Genomic DNA, 16,549 nt, shown 5'->3' with positions numbered 1-16,549 from the left:
CTATGTTTTCTTTCTAAAAATAAAGAAAACATAGTTATTCAAGTGGCGCGGCTAAACAGGCATCTACTGGACTTGAGTACCGTTTAATAGTCCGCATCTCAGTTAACATCGGGTAGGGTAGGTAAACTTTATACGGTTCCTGGGTCATCGGGATTCTTTTAAATAATAAGAGGCTTTTAGTTTTATGTAGAGGCTACGGCCCAAGCCGAGGTTCGAGTCTCACAGGAGACGCCCTTGCGCAAGTCCCGGAAACCACACCCTTTCAGGCTGAGCTAAGCTCACCAAAACAGCCCGTGCTGAGCTGTAAAGGCCCTTAAGGCCAACAGCGAGATTCTATTCTAAAAAATTTGATGTAGAGAATATTAAATAGCCGCTTTCAATAGAATATAGGTAGAAATAATGAAATGTTATTAATAATGAATGCAATGTAACAGTCGAAGAAAGTGCGTACGTTTAGCTATACTTTCGGTGCATAACTCCGGCGACTTAGGATATCGCCACGCTTATGAAACAAAGAAAGACTGAGTGAGCAAATTGTACAGCCTTGGCTAGTACAGTCTGTCCAGTACTGTAAACACTGAATGGAAAATTGTAAATATAAATACGTTAACTAAATCAAGGGTAATTTCTAAAGTAAATGATAATGAGGCACGCTAAACAAATATATTTAAGTGTTTTGAATACAAGTCGAGTGGTGGTATTGTCCGCAATGACTGATACCCTGATTCATACTCTAATAAATTATCCTGATAGATTCATAGACTAGTTCATATTTGACAGGTCAATTATTCCAAATTTTTCTAGTTAGCCTTTCTAGTAGCTACATACCAAGACATGGAACATTTTGCTATAATACCCCATAGTAACTGCTATTCCGGAATAAAAACTGATTTTAAGTTTTTTCGGGCAGTTTTTCCCTAGAGTTCAAGACATTAATACAAACAAAATACTCGAATTTACCCAGGCGTCTTCAAGATTTGCCTTTAGCAACATATTTTGCAATTCACTTTTATTTATATTGATTATTCGTAAGTAAATGCGAAATTATTGCTTATGCTATAATGATTACCAAATTTATATCTAATCTATAAATCTATCTTTTTTTTTAGTTAATAATTTATCGGAAATCTTTTGTTATTATTAATTTTTACTACCAAAATTCATATAATTCTTTTCAAATCTCTTATTCAACAATTTAACTAAAAATATAATATTTAGTGCATATTAAAGGCTTAATTATAAAAAATTTATTTGTCAATACATTTCTATTGTTTTTAAATATTACTGCTCTTTGAGACAGACTACGTATACGTAGAAGCTGAGATTCAAAAAGAGCGTACCAATTCTTAAAAGGCCGGCAACTCGCAAGTTTTCTGGCATTGAGAGTGTCCATGGGCGGCGGTATCACTTAACATCAGGTGAGCCTCCTGCCCGTTTGCCCCCTGTTCTATAAAAAAAAGATTGCATAGGATTAAACAAAATAGCAAAAATAACTGTATCTTAGTTAATACTTAAATGATTATCGTATATAACAGTTATAAAAATACTCATTATGTCAAAATTACTGTATTATTATAGTAATAACATACAAAATTCGAATAAAAATATATATATTATTATATATAACAGTTTTATTAAAATATTTAACGCTTAGTCTGATTAAAACTATGAAAACGGTATAATTCTTGATATCATCAACAAATATCGAGTTATTTATTTACGATAACTTTCGCAGTATCGGCTCGGTTATCGCGGCTCAGTCAACAAAGAACATTATTTTTAAACTAACGCTTACTAATAAAATTATTGTGCTAAAGAGGCTCATTGATTTATTTACGCTTTTGGACGTAATTTTCGGAAAAATAATAAGGGACAAAGCGTAATTTTGCTTTAAAATAGCTTTTAACGCTCGTCGTTCAACATTCTGTGTATTTACTGCTACAGGTTCAGATAGCATGTGTAAATTTTCCAGCTTTTATAATAGGTATAGATTTTTTTACAATCACTCAATATTATCGATTTATCTTTCTGATTCATGTTCCCACGTAATTTGTATGAAATAATGTATTCGTTTTTCATCGAAACATAAATCTTGTCAAATGACATCACGCTGACAAACAAATTTCTATAAATAAAATATTATTGAATTTACGCAATACATATTGAAAAATTACTATCAAAATGTAAGTTTTGATCTGTATTAAAATATTTAGAAAGTTTTTATTTTTTTATCTAAACTAATATTATAAAGAGGGAAGATTTGTAACTAATTGGCTCAAGTTCTGGACTGATTTTAAATTTCCTTTCACCATTTGAATGCTACATTATAATCTAAATTTTTATCTAAATATAGCAGGCAAGCGACTTAGGCAGAAAATTAGAAAACAATGAAAAATTCCTACTAAATCGTTAATATTTTGATTAGTCAGCACCTTGATAATATTATATGTAATAATAACTACAATCGTAGACTATCACGTAGAAAATACTTGCAAAACTACTGCGCAGAACTTGAAGCCAACTTGATAACAATAAGAATTTGTAAACATTTCATTTTGGGGCTGTAAAACACAAAATCCCTTTTTTATTTTTTTTATAAATTTTATTTATATTTTATACAATTAAAGCGTGCAAAACTTAAACCCCAAAAACATTATATTTATATATTGTATTGTATTGTAAATCTTATCGGAAAATTTTCTTAAGAATTGTTTATCTAAAGAGATTTACGTAAGCGTATATTAAAATAACAAGTTAATAGAATTCATTAGAGTCGCAAAGGAGCTCTTATATGACTTAATAAAGAAACATTTTGTATTAATTAAACCTTGTTTCAAAGAAATGTTATACAAAAAATAATCAAGATAAAATCATACCAAGCGCAGTGGTAAAACTTTCACGCACTTGTATTCGAATCCCGGTACAATCCTTTCTGTGTTCACTACATGTTTTGCTTACGGTATAGAAAACTTATAAATATGTCCCAAAAGCTCACACCAAATAAAAGATCTATTTAACGGTTATAATTGCTATTCTATACCTGTAGGCTTTTAGGCTACATCTTTAGAATGACATTAATAGTATTTCATATGTATATTTCTATAAAAGATTGTTGCATTAATATTTCAGGCAGGGTTTAAATCCTATACAAAAATGTTACGTCAAACAATAATAATACATCAAACTCAAGTTTAACGACAGTTATACACCGGCTAGTCAAACAATCGCAAATATTCATTAAAATGTGTTATAAATTGATAAAGATTATCTTGATGTAGGGCCGATACGTCGTAAGATGTCCAGTTAGTTGTGAACCGGGTGTCTGACTCCATGTGAACGACACACACGCGCGTTTTGTTTGTGTTAGTGCCTTGTGTAATACGACATGGATTTGAGTCAGGTAATATTTATATATGTTCGAATATCTCTAGGAGCCGTCACACCTAGTGACGATAAAAGGATGATAAAAGGACGAAAATTTGTAAAATTGTTTTACAGTTTATTTCATTTTAAGCCTTAATTTATTTCTTGGTACAGTTATTATCTAATGAACCTATATATGTATGAGTATGTATGAGGAACCCCTCGGGTTAAGGCCTCATGTAAGGCTTGCTATCTTTCTCTATCCCTAGTTATTTGGAACCATTTGGACCCGCGATTTTTTTGATGCCATACCTCATCGAGCGTACACAGTACTGATATTTAAATTTACATACACAATATATGCGAGTTTTGTGGTGTAAAATCATGAACTAATACAGATAGCAAAACTTGTTATAATGCAGTTAATTTTTATTAATTATTTATTTAATAAACTAAGCGAATGATTCAAAAATGTACTATTTTTCACCGCACCATTTTAAACAATTATAGGTACTTCTTATGATAAAAAAATTGCTATAAAAATAAGTAAATTCGATAATTATAATTTTCAAAGTACTTTTAAAATATGATTTTAATTTGAGCCTTTTTCAACTCTTGCAACTAATTTATAAGCTTTTCGGTTAGTTCTGTCGGATACATAAAATCTTAAAACTGACTTTATTTCGATATAAGCATTATATTGGATTCATTTACTTATACTCAAAGAATATAAAAGTTACATTTAGACTTCCCATATCGTCTTAACAACAATAATATTATATATAGATAGCTTAGGTGTGTGATTAGTTGTGCAATTTAATGAGTGATAAGTAAATCAGTGGCTCTACAAGATTTTTAGATTTGGGCCTCAAATTTATACATAAGTTTCATAATCAATCTTATAGGCAAGTATTATTAACCTCCTGTGCCTGACATTCATTGACCGAACGGGATGGAGACTCGCTGTGGACGCCCTCTGCCCTACCTAGGGGTTATAGGTAATAAAGAGAAAAGAGAAAAGAGAGCCTGACATTCTCCGTCATCTTTTTGGATCTAAAGCAAGTGTTACGATGGTTTTCTTTACCGTTTAAACGAATGTTACATGCGCACATATAAAGGTAGTTCATTGATGCGCTGGGAATCGAACCTAAGACCTCAAATGAGTCGCACGCTGATACTACTAGGCTAACACTGCAGAAACGAAGAGTCAAAATACTTCCTACAAAAACTAGGGAGAAAAACTATACAGTCCACTTTTTACTCGTTCTATTTTATGACATTTGATGTGTTATAATATTCTGTACAAAGTGAACATGTGACACTTCTAAAAATACACATCTTATGCCATACAACCCATTATGTATAGTAAAATGACCAATATACGAATTAAAAAGCAATGTATTCTCATGAATCGCTCATGTTAATGCTAATAACTAAATATATTAATGAAACAATGGCCGGTTGATCGCTTTTTGTTATAAATGTTAAATTCATTCTCGTTCGGAAACAACACGGCACAACACAAACTTACTTATGTGATAATTGCTTCAGCGTTTCCGGACGTTCACATTTCTGTTTTTGTTTATAATTTTGTATTGAGAATTTCAACTTTTTGTCACTAAATGGGCGGCCTCATTCAATAGTTTATCCCTTATTGAGTTCTTGTGTCGTTTTATGGCTCGGAAAATATTGATTTGTTGTACGTTAAGTTAATGGCTGGCTTTTATCTTAATATTAATTTAGATTGCACAATTGTCGTTTTGTAAAATGAAATTAATACTTTTGTTAGATTAATAATGGCGTTTTGTATGTGTGTAAACACAAAATTAAAATAATGTCTACCAAACTTTAATTTTGAAAATTAACAGCGAGAGATAGCATCAGTGAAAAATTAATCATAAATTGATTACATTTCTTATTATACATAAAATTATATAAATAATATAGAGATATGATATGCTAAATAAATTAATATGAGCTAGAGAGAATCTAGATAGATATTATCAAAAAATTTTTGCGTCCCATACTAAAATCCAATAATAAATAAAATGTCTTGTCTCTTTTTAACAAAAAAAACAAGACAAATTTGTATTAATATACCCATATACCATACTATGTTATTAATTATTTGTATCACGCCTCCAACTAAAACGTTTGGTTTCACTAATCAATGCAAATATCAGTTTTATTAAGGATAGCAAAAACAAATAGAACAGAACCAGTAAAATTTATACAAAACACTTGTCGCTCGTATATTGAAAACCGATTGAATTTTCGCATTCATACCAACATCGTGCCACTGAAACTATTACCTTTTGACCCGTTGATCCTAAGACCTCCCGGTTTTAGCTGCTACACATACAATTTACGTTAAAGAAAAGTCTTAACTTACTTACTTAATGATAATTATAAATAGTAAACTTGCTTAAAATCGCATCTTTCCGAATCGGACATATTGAAAATTCAAAACCATTTATTCGTATAGGTAACACAAACATACATGACAAAATAATTTGTCAATGAATCTTGCCATATTTTGCACCTACTGGTGCAAGACTCCGACCTATCGGAGTAAGTATTAGTTATAGAATTGGAAGTGCACTTATGAGTATGCTTCTTGGCGTACTTGACTACTATAACATCTGCGTGAATGACACCTCATATATTATACATGGTATATATTTACAAAAAATAAAAAAAACACGTACCTAAGTATATCATTGAATACGATTTTACGTATGCTAAATTATTAAGAATAAACAATTTTAATAAAACTGTAAGCTTCTAAATGCGAAGCCCACAGTAAAAAAAACTATTCTCCGTCTAAATTCTAAAGCGTAGTTAATAAAAAAAGAATTTTGCTTTCCGCATAGTACGCCGCCACTTTCCTTGTGACAAATGAAATGTAATTCCTCTGAGTTCTTAGATGGCTTTTGCTATAATACCGGCCTGTTTACTTAAAGTATCCAAATTACTCGATAAATCCATCCAGACGTTATCTATGTATCAACTGATATGTGCTCTTAATAGATGAATGCAAAAAGTATGTATTTAGTCGTAAAGTATCCGCTTAAGGTCTCAGGCGTACGGCCTGAAGTTTATCACTACGCCAATTAAATATTTCTTAATTATCTATTTAGTATTTTTTACTTTGGCAACTCACTATCGTTAAGTGATGAAGATAAGTGTGAGATGGATATGGTATCTTTACAATTTAAGGAAACCATCTTCATTTTCCAAGCTATTTCAGGTTGCTTTTTACTTTATTACTAAAACTGATTGATTAGTTAACTGCTGAAAATATTCTTTATTGTGGCAAATTATTTGATTCCCTTTATTTTCATTTTTGGTTAAACTGTCATCAGAATAAGGCATATAGAAAAAATAAAATTCGCTAACTTTAAATGTAATATTACTAAATCATATATATTATTTGTTTTAAATATTGTTTGTTTTTAAAATATTGAATATTTTCTAACTTTAAAACTATTTAACATTACATTTAAGTAATCTGTCCGTTGGACGTAATCTATGAATAGTCGGAAGTTATTTGTTAATATGCAGATAGGTCAATTAAACTATGATATCAACAGGTGTGGCACCTGACCCACATTCGACAAACAAACAGATATCAATCATGTTTGTATAACGATAGTGCATTTCCATCGCGAATACTCACGCACTGTGCGAACCCCGATAGCCTATCAATTCATGGAGAAATATCTGGGTCATTTAGTATTTAGATTACTGTCATCTAGGTAACAGTTCCTATTAAGACGCTACGAATATGAGGTATTTCTTAAATAACTTTATAAACGCGATTTTATTAAAGAGATGAGACAGCGCTAAGCCAGACGTACGTAAATATGTATTCGATTTTGACGTATGTCAGTTATAGCTTGCGTTCACTTGTTTTTGAATAGTTAGAGAACATTTACAATAAAAAAGTTTTATTTAGATGTGTAATATTTGCCTACACCTAGGAAGATATTAGTTTTGATTATTTTTATATTTTATTTATATATATTATAGAAGAGGCTTTATTCTATTTTTAAGTATTTCACTTTGAAAGTGATACCTGTATCTTATTTTCCAAATTAAACATATTTTTACTCTTTGTTATAACGACGCTCTATTGTTCTTCACTGATGCGCAATAAAATGCTCGAATGTATAAAATTTAAAGAGTATTAGCAATGCATGAATCACGCTACAAGATTAGCTATCAATGAACTTTTTATATGTTTCTACATATATAAACCGGGATATAATTTTTCATATAAAAATAAAGTTCTATTCACCAGCATGGACGTAGTAAGGCCTGTTTTAAGTAGGTATTTATTTCCTTGAAATACAAAACTAGAATTTTTTTAGTTATCTATTCATTTATTAAGTTTTAAAAGCCTAGCCGCTTTATGCTTTAAAAATTATAATATATATAATAATTTTTTTTTTCAAAAATTATGTTAATTACTCGGCATATAACCATTTTATGTATAACACTTAAATAATACATCGTTAGGAAAACCGGCTTACTTTAGACCCAAAAGGTCTAAGGTGAGCAGCCTCTTTGCTTATTATACAAATGATCATGAAACAGACACAGAAATCTCTGGCCCAGAAATTAAGCTTAGACCTTAAAAGGTTGAAGCGCCTCATATTTTTTTTTATAAATCTTTATAGTACATAATTAAATATATTTTTGGTATATAATCTTAAAAATCTATTTTTAAAGGTATGCATGTAAAAAGTTTCGTCGGAAAACGTTATCAAAGGATTTAAAATAAAATGAATAACTACGAATTGTAAGAGATAGTAAAATGTCCGTCCATATCAGAAGGTGTGTCTATCGTGCTTATCTCTTATCATTCCTCTGCAAACATTTCGCTGACCTACTCACTGTGTTTCTTTCGGATATTATTTATATTAATATTTGAAACGATAAATATAGGCACCTAATTATAATATTATAATAAAATGTAACTTAGTTTAGCAGTTTTAAAAACATATAAATAAGAATCAAAGACACATAACATATACATATCACTCTTCGTTATGTTGCAGTTATGTAACGAGTTAAAATTTCCACTATTTTCTTTTACATGATAACAAACATACAAAATTTGGATCCTTATGTTTATAGAATCTACTTTAAATTTCTTCTACCTTACTTTAAGAATCTTTATTTCTATTACAAAAATATTACGCAGCCACATACAGGTACCTATTATTAAGCTCTTTGAGACACCAACAATGAATAAAAAAAAAATAATTAAAAAAATATCATACCAATTTACATACAAATTAATTAATAATATTACACAATAATTTATGGCCAGTCATAAAGCACGCCAAACGTCACTTTGTTGGCATTGTAATCGACGCAAGCTATTAAATAGTGGCGATCCCTAAACGTCACCTTGCAGTAGTTTGTACGAAATTTGGCAAGGCAATGTAGCTTGCTCGCCAATTAATGTATTTTCTTTTGGTATTAGATTACTATGGATACAAGGTACCTTTATATGTAGGTATAAAGTATTTTTTTTTAAGAAATATAATGACATTAATTAGGCGCAATAAGCACAGTGAGTAAACATAGTATTTGTAACATTAATTATTGTGTTACGTTGCCTACTGATTAATTGTTATAATATCCGCATTACGCGCTCGTGCATTGTGCATTGCATACCATTATCTGACCATCAGCCCCCGGAAATAGCACTTGACTATCATTTCATTCATCTGATAGGCAATTTAAATATATGTGTGTATACGGGAAATTTAAATGGCGTAATTAGTTTTTACCTAATAAAATAAGTACAAAAAAATATTTTATTTTTAGTTAATTGATAATCCATAGGGTTTTTAAAGGTATTATTTTCAATTTTTATATTAAATAATATAGTCAAAAAGAATTACACCATATTGTTACTTTAGACTCTTACATTTTTATTTTAACGTATAATGACTGTTATCATTAATCTGTGTCAATTCTAGGGAAAATTATTCATCTGTCATCACTGTCTTATAGATTATGTAAATTTTAATGTTTAAATATGTAGATGTTCTAATTTTTCATTCCGTTGTTCCATTTCATTCCTAAGGGCTATAAGAAGGCCAATAACACTGACTTGTCAAGATATAACTTGCTTGAAACTTAGATTCTGATTGAAATATAACCGTTGCCAGTTCTAACTTCTAGGGAAATTTATTCATCTATCATCACTGTCTTATAGATTATGTACATTTCATTACTTATATATCGCGGCGCTAAATCGTCTAGACCAACACAGTATTAATATAAACAAAACTCTTCTGTAAAATCTCCACAGCATAATTTAAATTCCAACGACAGTGATACAAACACTTAATTAAATGAACGACGATAAAGAAATTCAATTTGCATACTGCGCTTTGCAACGATTACAATATAACGTGTCTATTATCATTCCACGATCAATCAATTAGCATCACTTTGGCCGGTCCCGGTGTGCGCATTACCATACACATTACCATTTGAATACTCAGGTGGGCAGGGGTGAAGGCAATTAGCCAGGTTTGATGCTTGTTTATGATACATTGCTAATTGTTCGCACTTGTTTGGTGTTAAGGGGACCTTTTTGTTACATAAGTTTATTGATTCTAATGGTTTTAATTACGATATATTGTCAACTCATATTTGATATAGTTTTTAAACGATAGAACTGATTATAAATAAACTGTAAGACTTTTAGAAAGAATAGGGATGAGACTGAAAACTTTAAGAAAAGTACATATTTCCAAAAAATATAATATATGTGTAATAAAAATGATAACCTACTTGGTCAAGGATTAGTTTATTGCGTTTGAAAATCGAGAAAAAATAGATAATCATAAACATGTTATTAAAAAAATATCAACTACAAACCGTTTTATTGAAATCATAATATATGGAACAGAGTCTTTAACTATTATTGAAGATATCGGACACTGAGCATCTAGTGTTAAGTGAAACGGCGTCCTATGGAAATTGACAGAAAGCTCGCTAATGCATTACCGGCCTTTTAAGAATTGGTGCGCGACAAAAGGGCATTCAACGCTCAGCAAATGTACGTGTGGAATGTATTTGATTAATTGACAATATTATTATTTAAAACATACTGTTCCTTAGAACGAGTCGAACTTTCGAACGGGTTTTGTGTATTGTATCTCGCGCCATATCGTAAGTTCTTAAATCAAGTTATTATATCAAGCCTTTAGCTTGTCACTAGCTTTAGCGCGGTGGTGTCGCAGATTGGCGCTTGCGATTGATTTGAGCCACTTTCTCGCCCTTTATGGAGCTGGCGCTAGACGACTCCTCTTATAAGGTTATGTGTTGTGTATGATTATAGTACTTCTACTAAGGCTAATCTTACGATTCATTATTAGGCTTCTTCTTCTATCTCTTCTTCGCTTCGCTTTTAAATATCGCGAAGGGATCGCAGAGTGTGGCTTTAAGTGTGGCTTTAAGTTATGTCGGAATTGATAAATTGAGTTTGCGGTCTTCTCTTTTCGATATTTTTGAGTTTGACTCTTTTCTTTTTGACCTTCATAGGTTTTATAAATTCCGTTAAATCCTCTACGTTTGTTCAAATATCAAATTTCAATTCGATGTTTTGAAAAGGTATCACATTTATTAAATAGGTATTGATTGAAAGCCTGGTAAGTCATATGTAATGTTTATTTATAGAAATTACATACGTTTAGTTGGAATTATAATGACCACAATCGTATGCAATGTACTTAAACCATTTAGGGCGATATAGAAGCCATAGTGGAACGCATGTGCTGAATCATAGTGAGAGATATGTATGCGCGTGCATTGTTGAAATAGGCTTTACTTGTCCAACTAGTATCATAGACTTAGTGGAGGGTGGAAGGGGATAGGCGTGCCTCGTAGGCGGCGCGCGCGCTTCGCATTCGTCCGCAATGCGTTCTTAGTTTGAAATACTCGCTTCTTATTGGTCCTTGTACAATTTTCTTGAAGCTGACGCCGCGTAGGATTTGATTAATGCAATATTATTGTATGCAAATGCGAGGCTGCGTTGCTTATTATTCATTTCTAGAGGCGATGTTCCGAGAAATGTCTCAAACTGGTTGTTACTTGTTAATGAGTCAACATCGCTGGTTTCTTGTCGATTAACAAACGTGATGTTATCTTATAATATGACTTTTTATTACCTAATTACTTTATAACATGTATTTATTATTATAATGACAAACTTGGTATATCTTCAGAAAAAATAGGTAATACCGATGGGTATGCGATATTCTTGATAGCAAAGTCCTGTAAATGATCTAGCCATTGGTAAACTAATTTTGGGATTTCTTCGTTAAACACAGCCTGTAATGAACCTTTTTAAATCTGCCTTCTGGGCATTTCAACGTAATACGGGATTGAACCGAGGTCCCTTTGAACAAACGATTGAAACTATAGTTTTTATTAATAATCAATGATTAATATATTAATCGTATAAATATTTAGGATTTTAAAATACAAATTAAAATATGGCTACCTAAAGATTATTGGTTATTATTATCTCTTTGAATAGGTTTTATACGAAATTATAATGTAAAATGGTAAAATATTTAACAAATGGTATCCCTTGTACCAAAAGCTAAATTCGTATAGGTCTATTGTTTATTTTAATATCTATTAATTGCTATATTAGGAACAAGATTGAAGCAAGAGTAATATGTAAAGGAAAAAATATTCAGTGCCAAAAATAAAGAGATATTTATAGATATTTTATCCTATAAATAAGATAAGAATCATGTTGACGAACGCAATGACAGTCTAGTTACGGTAATTGAAATCGATGTCTGCGTATCGCCCCTATATATGTATATCTTTAATTTCAGAGTGAGGTGCACTACCCATACTAAAACATCATGTGAAAACTATCCTTTATGATATGAACGTGTTTAATGTTCAATTTATATTACGTAACATACGAAACGTTGGGACATGTAAACTAAATATCAAAATCGAATTTAATGCGTTCTGTGTATTAATATATAAAATTGGCATACTTATTTCTCTAGGATTGGTTGTTACATTTCTGTATCTGCTTCATGATCATTTTAACCGTTTTTAAAAATCCGAAGTTGGCGGTTATCATTTCATGTATTTTTGGGTATTTTCTAAATCTAGCTCATTCTTAATAGTCATCATAACACTTTGGACGTCCAGGAACAGCTGGTTCAACACTACATCATCAGGGATCACTTAAATACCATAATTTGCCCAAACGAAAGAAGCTTTAATATTTCTATATGTAATTTATCATCATGAATAAATTACCTGGGGTAGTAAAATTAGTTTCTTTTACTTTTTTTTACTTTCATATAAATAGGTTCCAATAATTAACCGAAAACTATACAATATACATTATATATAACACAGGGAATCTTAAATATATATAGCTGAATATTTGCGTCCTAGTAGGTAATTGTAATAGTCAATATTTATTCCAGTCTCAATACTCAATTACTTTTATAGAAAATATGTATCAATTTAACAAACAATGACCCTTAATAAATATCGAATGGGTCACGTTTGGTCGTTTAATTCTATTAATCGAACGGCGAGTGTCTACTAACTGATACTAATTATGTTATTTCTGTTTAGAAGCGTAAATATTATGATAAATTGTTTGCTTCATTAATGAAATTTCCTTCAAAATGCCTAGCTGTCAACGTTGGAAAATATTAAAATTTTAAATGACAAAGATTATTTATTAACTTTTCCTATAAACAATATAACATTGAACAGAGTCTTTTCTCTTAAATGAGACTGTAACGTCCGAACCCAATAACTAATCCACAATCTGAGATTGAAAACTATCTGAGATCAGACCGTGACAGTCGATCGATTTCCTAACTGCATCCCAATAACCAAACTCTATTTGGCGACGGACAGAATACAATCTATTTGCCGTTTACGCTCATATTTGATAAAATAAATATAAACCAAATAAGGTAAATAAAAGCGTACAGATAATATTAAAATATACAAGTTAATGTTTGAAACATTTCAAACAGCTTTTTAAATATTTAAAAAACGGGTGTAAGTAAAAATCTTAAGATAGGATATTGGCACAATTGAACTGTCATTTTCATACAAAGGTTTATTCACATACACCGATCCGATCTACCATGGATAGCTTGGTACAACAGATGGCTATTACAATCCGTCGATTGGTTATTGGCACACTTTTACTCCTTATGTTAAATATCCTTTTGTTTTATTTATTAGTTTTAAGTTAGGACAGATCTTGATGTATTGTCAAACAAACAAAATATCTTTATTCATCTAGGTTTTTTTTATAGAACAGGGGGCAAACGGGCAGGAGGCTCACCTGATGTTAAGTGATACCGCTCTAGTACTCTTATGAACGTCAAAAAGATATCGTAGAAGTTAACGAGTATATATAACAAAGTTCTCGGTTTACCGACGGAACAATTATTATTTTTTTATTGTAGGCATAGACAGGTCGCGACAACGTAATTTGATTTGCTATCTTAAAAGAGTGCCAAGACTTTTTTTACGCCGGCTTTTTCTCTCGGCCTACACCATCCTTCTTCTTTGCCGATCGGTACGGATGCCCATTCAAATTTTATGATGTGGTATAAGTGATACCTGTATCTTATATTCCAAAATATAAAAAAATATATTTAATTTATATATAAAAGATGTAATATGTATTTCACTTAACATAATATAATTTTCCTTATGAAATCGAGACTAGTTATTGATATTATACTTTTTAATCACATTCATTTGTGTCACCATGATGGTCTTAACGGAACATTGAAAGGTTTTTGTATGATAACCAGTTGAGTGCCGCTTGCACACACAAAACCTCCAATTGGTCTTCAATGGCCGCTTCATTCATACCTTTTGATTTGAAATACAAAGTTTTTATTTTGTTTTCTTGTTTCAACTTACAAAATACATATTTAGCCAACAAAAGTAAAATTATTTATTTATATATTATACACGGCAATATCTGACATTGATCAATAATTTAAGAGTACTTATTCATAAGCATTGGAGTGGTATTGTATCTACTTGAGCAGTCTTGGACTGGACTTTGTATGTGTGTATTTAACTTTCGTCCGGTAATAGAAAACATCGTGAGGAACCAAAAAGTCGCCCGTGTGTGTCAAGCATAGAGGGCTGATATAGAACAGGGGGCAAACCTGATGTTAAGTGATACTTGCGTATCAGAATAAAAGATCACAAAATAGATACAATCCTGGGACGCCAAACTATTTTTTTTTGTATCTTAATGTACGATAGCGAAATAGAACCTTTACTTACATAACTGAAACTTAATACCAAAATAATTAAAGTACAAATTTAGGAAAGTTAAAAGATAACTTTCCTAAATTTGTACTTAATTTTTTTTAAATTTTAATTAAAAGTTCTATAGTTTTTTAATTCATCATCTGCCATTCAGTCTTTCGGATTACACTGCGGAGAATGCTTCTTGGAACTACTCAATCTGATTCCGTCATCCTCTTTTAAACTACGTCCATCTCGAATCACGCTGAGTTTCAACCCTTTGTTGTTGACAGTCCAAAGTGCCGCACTACATGATTTAAATCGTAGTTATGGGAAAAGGGTTCAATTAAGCAGCTAAAGGCATCTTCTCAACAGGTGTCTGAAAGGCTGTATCTGACTTAATATTCTGTGTAGGTCAGGTTTACTAGCCATAAAGTCCAGCAAATGTTGAACACAAAAAATTATACAACTATTGCTTTATAACTCACTATGTGTTCAACAAACTAGACATAGCGACTAATTATGATAATTAATGAATTGATAAGACAAGTATTCGCTATTAATGTAGGCTACAAAAAATTATCAAATAACCTACTTTTAATAACATACGAATTAATTAAATGTTGTCAATAATTGCATCTATTTAGAATTGAGGTCGACTTAATATTAATGCAGTGTTGGCCTGCGAATGTCTTCCATGAGGTTGTGTTTAACCCCCGTCTGAGATTTAATTGAAGGTAATGATCATGGATTTTTTAAATAGCGGTTACTTAACGATTAGTATAACGTTTGTTTAGCTTAGAAATTCTATTGAAAAAGGCGTATATTAAAATCCCATATGTTCACAATCAAAATTGTATACTGCAGCGCCATCTTTCAGGCTGATTTTTGAATCTAATGCGCTAGCCACTCAAACGCAAATAATAAAAATAATTCAAATCGGTCGGTCGGTTTAAGATGAGTTCAGTGATATACACGCGTACAGTATAATTATACATTTACAAAGATATTATTAAACTTTCTTTAAGGTAAATCAACAAGATTTTGTAGAATAAAAATCGCGTATTTCACCTTTGTGCATATAATTGAAGGGAAGATCCAAGGATGTAGTACGCACTTTCTTCTATCGTCTTGTGTGTGTGCTAAATCATTGTGTATTAGATATTGTGTACGAAGATGCTATGAAAAGATGGAAGGACAAAAAGAGAACTCTTATCATAAAAACTTTTAAACATAGTATTTATTTTTTTAAATTTTAAACTTGTATTTCGTTAAATCAATAATCATTAAAAGTACTAAAAGGGTAAATACCTTGTATTTCGACGGTATCATGGCGCTGGAGTAAATCTCATAATTTGTAGGCGTAATGTCCCCCAGTGGCATTAATTCAGACATTCCGACCGTCGACGGGACGCTGTTTTTTGCGTACGCGCAGCTGCACCAAATCGAGCCAATGAGTAATTAATAAAGGCAATTTTAATACCTATTTAAGTATTATAAAGCTAGTTTGAATACTTAAAATCTCCATATTTTTCGCATGGTATAATATGTCAAACTTAATTAAAATATGTATTAGAAAGGCTTATTATATCGAGAATGCCCTAGGTTCTATTTTTTAAACAATTGTTTCCCGCTGGTTGCAACCCTTTGTTCCAAACTCAATTGGTTGGTCACAAGACTTAAATAACCTGTTGTTATTAAATAGCATAGCAGTAGAAAATAGCAGATATACGTATAAAATTGCTAGAGCGGGCTTAAAAACAAAAGAAAAATGAAAAACTCTTAATATTAACATTCTAGACTTCACATTTAAAACAGATTAAAAAGAGTTCTAAAATTGAAATTCAAAAAAGTTTTTATTAGCAATGTTTCTAACTGG

At 31.0% G+C, this 16,549-nt stretch overlaps 1 protein-coding gene across 1 annotated transcript in view; it reads left to right on the top strand.

Moving 5' to 3' along the window:
• Nucleotides 1-3,311: 3,311 nt before the first annotated feature.
• The window catches only part of LOC111001509 (silk gland factor 3), a 134,952-nt gene continuing 121,714 nt past the window's right edge, over nucleotides 3,312-16,549 (top strand). The window contains exon 1 of the mRNA XM_045631479.1: nucleotides 3,312-3,400. Within this exon, the coding sequence (XP_045487435.1) occupies nucleotides 3,386-3,400 (15 nt within the window). The 5' untranslated portion in view covers nucleotides 3,312-3,385. The remainder of the gene's footprint in view (nucleotides 3,401-16,549) is intronic.

This window comes from Pieris rapae, chromosome 15, assembly GCF_905147795.1.
Source record: "Pieris rapae chromosome 15, ilPieRapa1.1, whole genome shotgun sequence".
In the NCBI taxonomy this organism is placed as follows: domain Eukaryota; kingdom Metazoa; phylum Arthropoda; class Insecta; order Lepidoptera; family Pieridae; genus Pieris; species Pieris rapae.
Note: the sequence above shows the minus strand (reverse complement) of the source record. Positions and strands in the feature narration are given on the sequence as shown.